General features: G+C 34.5%; 1 protein-coding gene across 1 annotated transcript in view; it reads right to left on the bottom strand.

Annotated features, from left to right (window-relative positions):
• Positions 1-13180, bottom strand: part of Trdn (triadin) — a 340388-nt gene that overhangs the window by 187668 nt on the left and 139540 nt on the right. The window contains exon 12 of the mRNA XM_042055567.1: positions 8278-8286. Coding sequence (XP_041911501.1) covers positions 8278-8286 — 9 coding nt within the window. The remainder of the gene's footprint in view (positions 1-8277; positions 8287-13180) is intronic.

Below are 13180 nucleotides of genomic sequence, written 5' to 3'. Positions count from 1 at the left end.
TGTAGGATAAGAAAGAATGCACGGTGTCCTTGGTGTTAATTTTGTTCTTGACCTTGTCTAGTTCTACAATGTTGGGCATGTGCCTTGACAAACTAAATTTCAGGTAACTTACAATTTATGCTGTGTTGTTTTGCTGTGAGGAATGGAGATAATAATTAAACTAAAATGTCTGGAACAAAGTAGCTGTTAAAGGTACAAAGAAAATAAAGACTAGCATTTGACAAATAATAGAAATGTGAGTACATATAATCTTTAATGCTTCTAGGTGTGAGTTTTATTGATTTCTGTAAGTGCAAATTATCAGTCTTTCTGCATCCAAGTAGTATGTGCCTAGAAGAGTTTTTTTTTTTTTTTTTAATTTTTTCCCCTGAGAAACCTCAGGGAAAAAAATTACCCACATAAAAGCATATCTGTTTACAACACAGCTAGGATGCTAGGAAGACGTATACCGGTGGCTGCCATTTGGTAATGGTTTGTTAGTTACCATTTACAGAGGATGAACTGAAATTTAGTATCTCAAATTAGATGCCCAACATTGCGAATTGAGAAAAGGTCACGAACAGGATTCAGGCCAAGGACACCCATGCTTTCTTACCCCACACCCTGTAGTAGATAGCAACAGGGAAAGTCCAAAAATTGCTCATTGTCTAATGCAACTGTGGAGTACTTTGTAGACCTTCCATCTTCAATCATAAATTATAGGGAAATGACTGGATTGTATTTAAATTTATCATTACTTGATTCTAACTTCAAATGAAATTCACATACTCTTCCATGTATTAGCCAATTTTACTGGGAACAGATTACTTTAAAAATCTTTAGAGTTGTAAGTAGCCATTATATACCATCTGTAATTCTCAAAGGCATGCTTAAGATATGTAACGTTAGCTCAGCAGTGGTGGTGCACATCTTTTATCCCAGCTCTTAGGAGGCAGGGGCCGGTGGAGCTTTGAGAATTCAAACCCAGTCTGGTCTAGAGAATGAGTTCCCGAACAGCTAAGAATACACACAGAGAAACCATGACTAGAAAAAAAAGGATATATAATGTTGGATTGTGATAAGAATTAGAAAAAAAAAAGACACAATATCTTATTTTAATGTTCTGTCACAAAAGCCATGTCTAAAGACAACTTGGGAGCTGAAAACATTTATTTGTCTTATAAATTGCATTCCATCACTGAGGGAAGACAAGGCAGGAATTCGAGGCAGGAACCTGGAGGGAGGAACTTAAGCAGAGACTATGGAAAACTGTGAAGGGGCGTGGTCGATCGGCAGTTATGATTTGCCAGACTAGCTTTAATATATAATATTCAGCTTATAAAAGGAAAGAAAAGGGAACTTACAAAAGCCAAGGATCCAGAGAGGGGCACAGGAAAACAAAAACAAAAACAAAAAAAAAAAAAAAGAGAGAAAACAAACGCACATGGATGTTTTATAGACTATTTGTGGTCGGGGGTGGGGGGTTGGGGGGAACACACCCCACAGACAAGGTGATTGGCTGAGCTTCCCCATCAAAACTGTTTATTAGTTTTCTTCTAGGATCACCTATTTTATTTTTATACAACCCAGGCCCACCTGCCTAGGTGTCATACCACTGACATTATTTTAGGCTCTCCTATATCAATCAGTAATCCAAAAATCACCCCACAGACAAACCAATAGGCCCTTTGATTGAGTTAATTCTTTAACTGAGGATACCTCTTCCAAGATTTTTAATTTGACCACTGAAACTACTGAAACTACTACCTACTACACATTTTTTTTTTTTTTTTTTTTTTTTTTTTTTTTTTTTGCAGATTGGGGAATCTGAAGGTGTAACAAAACATTGTTTTCATTCGGGTTGACCATGGCTAAATCATTCTTAATGGTGATATTAAGAAAACCATAGGAAAATGGGAGTGCTTGGGCTACTTTTGCAAGAAGAAACATGCCTGCCAAGACTTTGAAAGTGGAATATCCTAGATACAAAGAAAACATGGTGTAGTAGTGAATGCAGACAGGATGCAAGCCTCAGGGGCAGGTTTCTCTGTGGCCATCATGTGGAATATTGTGGCTTATGCTGAAAACATTTTGTGATTTAAAATGCATTAAATTACTATTACCGTGGAATTCTTTTTTCTATTGAAAACTCAGTTATAGAAAGCACAGGTTATTAGGTCAAAGAATTTTCATTGAGATAGACAATGAAAGAAGTGTGAGAGAACATTTCTTCCCTTCTCCTTGCCTATGTTATTCTCCTTATAGTAACATAGGAGACTACTAGGGTCCATCAATCAGATAAGTTCCATGTTTCTAAGTGATAGCATGGAGGTGGACAGGGACTTTGCTGCTGAGTGGTGTCAAGTACCCCACTGGATTAAGTGATGAGATGATAGGTAAGAATTGGGGGAAAATCAGTAAAAATGTTCTTTTGTTGCTGTTCACCATTATTTTTTTTCTTTGAGTTTTATTACGGCTCTTCAAAGAAAGAAGCATATGACATAATGAGAGACATTACTTTGTAATGCAATTGTTACTATGACAGCAAGGGTCTTTCAGTTGAGGACTTCACTTGAGTTGTCTGCAATAACTAACTGACCTATCAGAACCAGAATCCATTTTCTCTGCCTTCAATTTTCTTTAGTAGTGGCCTACATTATCCTTGGGATGCCGTTCTCATTATGAACTATTAACAAATAACTACCAAGCTGCAATTCCTTAACAGTTTCCAGTGGCTACTCAGAGACTTTTAGCTATGCAATTTAGTCATTGAAATGTATAAATGCTTATTTAATCTTATGCTAAGACAGCTGTAAGGGTCAGGAATTTAGAAAGCTTTGACTCCTGATGCGAGAAACAAAGTGAGAAGAGAAAGTTCACAATGACATTTGGTCTTTGAGAGAAAAGGGCATAGGCTACACCCAGGAAGGTTGACTGAGGAAAACCAGCCAGACCTGAGGAAAACCCACAACCTCAGACTATATGCTGTGTGGATCCTTCCTATGGTCTGTGTATTTATTATGACTCTAAGTTTACATAGCTGCAAAGCTGAGGCATGCAGTGATATTTTGTGTCATTTTTTAAATTTTTTTATGGTTTATTTTTTTATGTTTAAAAATTTCCATCTCCTCCTCCTCCCCCTTCCCTCCCCTCCCCTCCACCCATACCCTCCCTCTCTTTCTCTCCAGGCCAAGGAGCCATCAGGGTTCGCTATTCTATGTTAAGACCAAGGTCCTCCCAACTCCCCCCAGGTCCAGGAAGGTGATAGACCAAGCTGAGAAGGCTCCCACAGAGCCCGTCCATGCAGAGGAATCAAAGCCCAGCACCATTGTCCTTGGCTTCTCATTCAGCCCCCACCATAGGCCACATTCAGAGAGTCCGGTTTGGTCGCATGTCTTATATCTATAAGAGAACTTGAGCTCTCATGGACTAAATATCCTAAAGGAGTCTAGGTTTTGTAGTTTAAATCTAATTTTGTTCATGGTATCATATTGTATTTCTTCTATGAGCCTCAAGTGTACTGGGATAACAGGGCCTCAATTAATTACTTATTTTGTGATTAAAGGAAAGTTTTAAAATGTTATAGTTTGAGTTAGAACAAAAATAAACTCAAGAATAAAAGAAACTTTGCTAATACAAAAAAGCACATGGTCTTGGATACATTAGAATATACTTAATTCATAGGTAAATATGTGTACACCTGTAGTTAGTGAGAATATGGACTCAAGAGATTTACATAGAATTCAAAATTTATGTAAATGACAGAAGATCAGTATAAATCTTAGAATGAACACACTGTCTTCTGTATCCTGTAATAAGGAAAGCAAATTTTTTTACTCCCCTTGCACTTACTGAGGCAAGTATGGGAAAGAAATATTATCCCACACTTCCTTCATTGTCTAACTGGTATTTTTTTATTCTGTCCCAAAGAAATTTCTTTGACCTAATAACTTGTGCTTTCTATAACTGAGTTTTTAATACAAAAAATAATTCAAAAGGAAGAATAATCTAATGCTTCTTAAATAAAAATATTATTATGAATTAAACATGTTTAAAATGAACAGATTTTTCCCTTAAATCTTTCAAAAGGTCTAGAAGACGTTTAAGACAACTGATTGTACTAATATGGGGTGTTTTACAATATAAGGATGAAAGTCACCACATCTGTTTTCCTGTTTCACTTGGTTTTCATTTTATAAACAAATATGAGTCAGTGGAAGAAACTGGATGAACGGCGGTGAAAGAGACACTTGATGCTTTGCTTCTGCAGTTAGGTTTTTAAATTTCAAAAGAAATGCTCAATTAAAGTTTGTTTGACTTATTTTAAAGCAAGTAGCTGCCAATCAACATGTATTTATCCTATCAAGAAACTTTATAAAGTAGAGTTGTTCTTTTGTGTTGTTTCATGATGCTGTTACTCTGAGAATCTTTTTTTAAACGACTTAAGTTTTATGCAGATTCCTTAATTCCTCAAGATGTTGTGTTGTAAACACTGACAAAGCATTTTCTTTATTTTTCCTGGGGAAAAGGAAAACAGAAGTGCAAGATGCTTTTCTAACAGCTTTTTATTTTCAGTATCATTGCCTAAATGAAATTTTATTTGTTTTTCTGTATTTGCCCTATTATTCTATATTTGCCAGTAATTGGAAGTGGACTGTGAACGTCCTTCATTATGTTTGAAATGTCAAAAATGCTTAAATACATTACAAATTAAGTTTTTCTTTCTCATCATCATTAAAGTATTGCTATTCAGGGTAAAAATTGGCTATAACTAACAGTCAAAATTCACATTAGAATACCATTTCAAAGACACTGTCATTTTTATAGTAGACAACTGAGAAATTTGCATTTGATTTACTAAAATAGATCAGAGGAATTCAATCGTTATTTTTCAATATGACATGATTGTAGAATTACAAAAGAACACCATTATGTTGGTCATATTTATAAGGATGGTTAAGGTTTAATTGAAGCCTTTTAATTTTTAAAAATATGCTTAATGGATACTAATTCTTAAAGTGGAATTTAATACCTAATATAAGAACTCAATATTTCATATTGTAATGGTTTTAATATGTCAAAGTCAACTTCATTTTAACTTATGAACTACATACATTTCATTATTATAGAGTATATATTATAATAATATTATATGCTTATATCTTTACCTTAAGATTTATTCCTGTACTATCAAATGCCTCATTGAATTTAAGTGTCCCATATTTTCAGCATGTAAATAGTTTCAAGATACTTTATTCCGTTTAGCCAGAACAGAAACAGTTTCAAAGATGTGGCCACTTTCCTCATTGATTATCAAGGAAGAATAATATCATTTATCACAGCTCATATAGTAGGGAAAGTATAAATATACTAAACCAATAAAAATATCAAATGCATTTCTTGATTATTTTATTGAACATGTAAACAAGTCTTCAAAGGATTACACTTCTTTCTTCATTAAAAATAAATTATGAGCAAAATTAGCACCAAAGATTCCAATCTGAATTCTACAGTAGAAATTGCTCGAAATACATCTCTTCTGCTATGAAACTACCTTTTTTTGTAAATATATTTTTCTATGACAAAATACTAACAAAAATGACTTAGGACTGATTTTATTTTATAACTTTCAGATATATCCTTGTGGTAAGGGAGCAGCGGGCTGTGTCCCTGCTGCCCGGCTAGCTTAATCCCCGAAATAATCACACAGAAATTGTATTAACTAAATTACTGCCTGGCCATTAGCTCTAGCTTCTTATTGGCTAACTCTCACATCTTGATTAACCCATTTCTAAGAATCTGTGTGTCACCACGAGGTCGTGGCTTACCGGGAGAGATTGTAACCTAGGTCTGTTTCTGGCTGGAAGTTCATGGCATCTGCCTGATTCAGCTCTTCTTCCCAGCATCCAGTTCTGTCTTTCCCACCTACCTAAGTTTCTGCGCTATCAAAAGGCCAAGCCAGTATCTTTATTCAATCAATGAAAGCAACACATCCTATACCATATCCTGAGGTTAGTCAGTCTGGGGACTCAAGGCAGAAACCTGAAGTCTGGAGCTGAAAAAGAGACCATGAAATAATGCTGCTCACTAGCTTGTTCATTATTCCTTTCTCAGTTGTGGTTGTTTGTTTGTTTGTTTGTTTGTTTTTACATGGCTCTGGTCCCATGCACTTACCACAATGGCAAAGCCACTCACACAACCATCATAAAGAACACAATCCATAGGTGTGTCCATGGGCCATTCTGATGGAAGAAATTCTTCAGTTGAGGATCCTTCTTCCTGAGTGACTCTAGTTTGTGTCATGTTCACAAAAACTGACCAACATACATTCTCATCTTTAATTTTCTCTTTGGTCATTTTTCAGCACAAAATTCAAAGGGAAAAGAAAACTAATAATACCATATATAAAAAACAATTAATGCACATTGAAAATATTGGTTCTAGCACTTTTTTGTTTCTTTTTGAGATTGTAATTTCAATGTAGCATTTCTTCCTTCCCTTTCTTCTCTCCTCACTTTTCTTCATATCCATATCCTCTTCTTTCATTAATTGTAGACACATGCATATATGTATTTCAGTATAATGGCTCTACCCTTAATAAGCCTAAATAGAAGAGACCATAGACTACATAATCTTCATGTCTTCAGCTGCTTGGGTTTATTCTATATCTCATTTATTGTGAACATTGTCTCAATAAACATAAAAGCATATATGCATCTTGAGGATTTTGATTTTGTACATACATACATACACATATACTTCTTTTCACATATGTGTGTGTCCAGTAGTTAAAATGTTGGTTCACATAGTAGTTTTATTATAATTTTTACAAGAAATCCCTACACTTTCCATAACACTGTATTAATATAAATTTTCACCAACAGCATGTAGGGGTTTCTTTTCCCACAGCCTCATTATTACTTGTTATCATTTGTCTTTTAGTTAAAAGCCCTCGTAGATGAATGAGAAGATGTCTAATTCTGGTTTTGATTTAAATTTCCATGGTGATTTCTGTGATAAATGTTTCCCTCATACCTGTTTGTCATGTGTGTATTTTATTTTGAAAAATGTGCCTTACCCATTAATAATGGGTTTTACTGGATTTATTTTTAGCTATTGCAATTCCTTATATATGATAGATATTAATTCCTTGTCGCATACATAGTTATAAGACAGTCCTTTTTCTATTTTATAGACTGTCTGTATACTTGCTGACTGTTTAGTTTGGGTGAAGAATCAGCACTTCAGTTTGATGTAATCCTTCATTTTTGCTTTTACATCTTGAACTTTTGGGTTTCATCGAGAAAACCCTTGCATGTAACTTCTTCACTTCCTCTTCCTTAAATGTCTTCTTTTTCTTGAAATACCATTGGAAGATACTTCAGCCTATCTGTACCTCCCTTCCCTTTGTTTTGATCTTTTTTCATTGTTTTTGGATTACATGTTTTTTTGTTGTTTTTTTTTGTTGTTTTTTTTTGTTTTTTTTTTTTTTTCTGGGACTTAAATCTTGCCTATTCAAATGTGAAGTGATTTTTATATGCTTACTTAATAATATTCTGAGAAAACAGCATAAACAGAACTACCAGAAAATTCTAGAATACCGCTTAGAATTTAGAATACAAAAGAAAAATCTGTGTTCAGTTCATTACTCCACTACCAACGTAGCCCTTATTTTTAGGAATCCATTAAACTTTGGAAAATGAAAGTCAAATGAATGTGTAATTCTTAATATGCTGTGTTGATTTTATTTTCTCAGTTTTAGTAAGCAGACAATTATTGTATACCACTGATATCAGAAGGAGTTTGCTAAAATGTGTACAAAAATTTTCTGTGAGTGTAAATTCATTGCAAAATCAAGTTTAAAATGATCAACTCTGCAATATTGAAGGATTATATCTCAGAGAGATAACATGAATTTTCATTGATAATACTCATTAATATACAATTTGTTTCAGAATGTAATAGTGAGGCAAAGGTGTAATACATGATAAAAGTTTCAAGACAGAACAGGCCTTCAGAATAATTTAGTCTAAAATCATCACAATGCCCATGGGAGTCAATGAGAAGTTAAGAATATTAATCAGCTTTATATCTGGACCTTCAATTCACTCCCAAGCACCCTCAAGTACATGTGTGAAAGGGAAAATTTGCAGTCAAAAATAGGTTATAATAATTTTCTATGAATGATCCCTATTTTATCTTTGTTCTACCCATCTCTTTAGCACTTGGAACTATTGTAACTTTTATTTCCTTTACATTATTTCATGCTTATCCTTCTCTTGGTCTTTTATTTTCTACTTTCTTTTTCTGTATCTTTGTTTCCTTTATTATTATAGGGTTATGTTTGAACCTAAGGCCTTGTGTGTATTAGGAAAATTTTGTCCCTCTCAGTTACATCCCCCTAATCCTTCCCAGATTGCCCGCTGATGATGCTCACAATGGTTAATTTGATGTATTATCTTAGCGAGGTAAGATAACAGCCAATCTAGCTATTTTAAGATGGCAATTCTCAATCAGGAAACTGGGTAAAGTGAATCATCTCCTGGATGTGGATGTGATGGGCCTTTGTCAGCTAATTGGAAGTCTTAAATAAGATGTCTAAAACCAATTGAAGTAGGAATTTTATTGTCACACTCGTTTGTACTCAGTGCTTTAACAAATTCCCCTAAATACCTAGTCTGCCTAAAAGTGTTACAAACTTTGGAATTGCAAAACCTAATATTTTCAAGAAGCAGGTCTCTAAAATTAACCCATCTAAGGATAGGTAGATAGATAGATAGATAGATAGATAGATAGATAGATAGATAGATAGATCGCTGATACATAGATACTAGATGCTAGATATAGAGCTATATACTTTCATTTCCAATAAGATTGTTGGTTCTGGATTCTTTTGAGAATTCAGATTAAATCAACAGTTTTCCTCCCATTTTCAAATCTCTCTCTGATGTAGTCTCTATTCAAAGGACTCATATCCATGATTGACCTGCTTTGTATGTTTATTTGCAATTAAGCTTTATATAAGTGTTTTAGAGATAATTTCCCCCATGGGTGATTGGTGAATGTTCTTTGAAAAGCATGTCTATCTGAATAAAACAAATTGAAAATAGCTGGACTAAGAGATTAACATCTTCTTAAAAGCAAACAAGCAAACAGAAGGGCTTGATCCTGTGATAATGCAAGACAGCAATACAAAGTCTTCTCCAAAAGTATTTTGTCATGACCTTTGACCCACCAGCTGTCATAGATGTGAGTTCTTCCTAGCATTCTTCAAGAAATGTTGTGCTAGTGCTAAGTCGACCACTCCACGATCTGTGCCACCATTTATTTTTTCCACATTCTTATGTATATCATTTCATATAGTTGGTTTCCTTGTGGAAACCAAACTTAGCTGCCTGTCAAACAAGTAGCAAAAACTTCATGAGCTTTCCAGGTTCAGTCTCCATAGTGACTTTTATATGAGTGATATCAACCAATGCCCAAGTCCTCTGCATGCTACTAGTTCAGGACTCTGGGGAAAGTATCAAGCAATCATAGGAAAGGACAGATATGGTGGTGTACACAGCATTCTAGAGGCAGAGCCAGATGAATCTCTGTGAGTTGAGGGCAGCCTTGCTTACATAGAGAGCTCAAGGACAGTCGGGGTAATGTTGAGAGACCATAGAAAGAGACAGAGAGAAAGAGAGAGAGAGAGAGAGAGAGAGAGAGAGAGAGAGAGAGAGAGAGAGAGAGAGAGAGAGAGAGAGAGAGAGAGAGAGAGACAGAGAGAGAGACAGAGAGAGAGAGACAGAGACACACACACAGAGAGAGAGAGAGCTCATATTTTAAAAAATAGAAATAAATGAACATCTATCTTTTCTCTGGTTTACTGAAATTACTACATTTATCATTTGCAGTATTGAAAGTTAGGTTCCCTTAGTGATGCAGATGTTGAAATTTTGCATCTGCTCTCTAGTCACTAACTTTTTGGTATGGTAAACATCTCTGCTGCTCTGCTCTTCAGGCTAAAGGTTGATAGGAGTTGCCAGTCTGAGCTATGCCTGCAGTGCTCCGCCATAACTCTGCTCAGACACTCATAAATATTTTATTTTTAAGCTCATGAATTCACATATTTGAATGACCCAGGCAGCATTATACACTGAGCCAGATCAAATTTGATCTTACTACCCCTTACAATCTATTCTCATTCCTAAAGTCAATTTTTTTTTACCTACGTCAGATAAGAGCTTTAGCAATTACATGGAGCCCTAACACCTAATTGCCATTCAGAGATAATGGGGAAAGCACCGAGCCTTGTTAAGAGACACCTGGCCTCAAATGACATTTATGCCATTTTTAGATCTATGTGATCATAGGCAATTTCCTTGATTTCTCTGATCTTCTTTCTAAAATGAATGCATCACACTCAATTCCTGGACTTGTTTTGACTGTATGCGTATCCCTTTAGAATTAAAGCACATTTTCCTTCTACAGCAGTAGCTTCCTGTGTGTTTTTCTTCTAAACCGTCAAAATTTTTATCATCAATTAAACTTTTATAAAGCATTGTGACCTAAAGTTGAATAAATCTCGTGTATCATAGAATCAATGGAATAAAACAGAGACTAAATTCTTGTTTTATTAGTTTATGGTTTGTACTTCATAGAATATATGTCACAGAAAACCTGAGGTGACCAAGTTCTTTGGTTTAAAGGAATTGTGAATAAGGTATTGGTAGATCCTATAGAACATTTCCTACAATGTATCCTATGGTAAATTCATATTAATTTTATATAATGCTCCTTGTCCCTCTGTATCTACATAAATCTAACTACATATTCTTTCTAACCTGCAATAGATCTTTTGCTACTGCATAACCTGACTCATTCATAGCTGAGCTAATCCCAACTAATGTAGCCATTGTGATATATTCAACTCACTTTTCTATTTTATACAAAATGGTTCATAGTTGTTCTGAGAAAACTGACATCTCAGTAGACATCATTAACTGTACTTTCACATTGCAGTGGCTATTATCAAAAAGCAAAGCCATGTAGACTTCAATCTGTTATTAACACAGCTTATTACCAATCTATCACCTGGGGAAAAAAACAAATGAAAGAGAGATATGTAAGAAGAATTGCCAAAATGGGCTCCAGTTTCTGCTTAAATTCAGATTCCATGGTTCTTAAGTTAGGAAGTGAAGACATGAAACTCATAACATATTAATTGTTTGGTCATGATCATGTAAGTGATTAATGACAGAGATGAGGTTGGATTGTGTGATTCTGGTCTTATCTCTAGAGTTTTCTGATCTACATACATGTTACAAAGTTATAATATTTTTATAATGGTAAGATCAAAATTGATACTAATTATATATCAAAGTGCAAAGTAAATGTATTGCAGCTGCTATTTAAATTATGTACTTGTAATAAAATACTTAAAAGTAATTAAAGCATAATTTAACTTCTTCCACACATATGCTACAATAGAAAGGTCCTGGTGATTTCACATTAAATGTTCATTATTTTTATAAGGGTATCTTCCCATTCTTCAATGATTAACGATAAACACTAAGGGCTTCAGAGATCTATGGTGAGTTAGGTAATCACAATTCTTTATTTAAAAAGGAAAGAGATACCTTGTAATTTTGTTTATTTGAGGATTTTAGGAAATAGTTTTTCTATCACTGTTAGTGACTGGGGAAATGGAGAATAACTTTGCTTGAAGTTATCCTGTTTAATTTCTTTCTTTTTTGTTTTTATTTTGTTTTGTTTTGTTTCAAGACAAGGTTTCTCTGTAGCATTGGTGCCTGTCCTGGAACTAACTCTCATAGACCAGGCTGGCCTGTAACTCACAGAGATCCTCCTGCCTCTGTCTCCCAGCTCCTGTTTAATTTCTAAGGACTCTGTTACGGTAGAGAAAGTCTGAGCCTTCCAGAGAAAGAGTCATCCTTGGTGAACTGGGTGGAAATGCTACCAACATTTGAGAGTTAGAAGTTTTTCATACTAAATAATAAAACCTCCTGAATATAATCTTACAAAGTTTATTCTGAGTGAGGAAAATTAATCATTCTCATCTCTCTATATACTTTAAGGATTAATAAGTCACCCTTTGAATTTGAGGTCCTCTCTGCTCTTGTGAGAACAAAAGTTAATGCACTTAAAAAGTATGAATATTAATATTATATTTAGGTCCATTTTAAAATCAGTGCTAGTTAAGCAATGTCAAGATTTAAATATATATTGACAAGAGTTACCAAAATGATTTATTTAATTGATTACTAGGTAAGACCCTTCTAATGCTTTGTAACCAATATTCCCAAAACCAATAAATTTTATAAAGAACAAAAGAATGCACATAATTTAATATACAGTTAGTTCCCTTTGCATTCAAATATTCAAAACAGTAAAAGCTTTGTTGCAGTATAGAAATCATGTGCCAGAGAGAATACAGTAATCAAGGAAAGCAACGGACAACTTCAAGACACTGAGTAGCCAGAGATAGGAAGTACAATGATGTTCTTTATAACAAGTACCTGCTGCAAAACATTCATTTTCAAAGTGCTATCTATGAAGGCACAAAGAGTTTTTTATAAAATGAACTTTACAGGTTTAAAGAGTTTTATCTACAAGGTTAACAAGCTTTTAGGTTTCTATTGAAAACATTCTAAGTTGTTTCCAAACTCTTTGAGCAAATGTAATAATCTAGTCTCTATATGAAAAGCACTACCTTAAAACCCTTAAAACTGAAGTATGTTTCCACTTCTACATTGACCGACATTCAACAAAACAAATGGTATACTTCAGTGCCATGTGCATGTTTTTCTTTTTCACACAAAGCCATTTTCTTGCAAGTTATTCCTAAGGAAGTTCCAGACCAAAATAGTGCATCAAGAGAACTGGCATAATCAGCGTCACTAAAAACAGTTTGATTAATACTAAATATGTCCTAGTTCTTAATCAATTATGTTAATGAAGTCATAGGCAGCACCTCTGAAATGCCTGCCAGAGTTACTGAGCTCAGTCTATCTGGATACCTGTGCTTTTTGGGAATTGTTCAGTGCTAGAAGTATCAGGAAGAGGACCCTGCCTCTCTGCACATAAGCAATTCCTACTTGCAAAAGGCCCACCATCCCAAAATACTGTTATTTTATTCACACAACCATAATATGGAATCCTGGGGTGAACTGTCAAATTAATCATCCCTTAATTGTGACAA

Source organism: Arvicola amphibius, chromosome 8 (assembly GCF_903992535.2).
Source record: "Arvicola amphibius chromosome 8, mArvAmp1.2, whole genome shotgun sequence".
Taxonomy (NCBI): domain Eukaryota; kingdom Metazoa; phylum Chordata; class Mammalia; order Rodentia; family Cricetidae; genus Arvicola; species Arvicola amphibius.
This window is presented reverse-complemented; position numbering and strand designations above follow the sequence as displayed.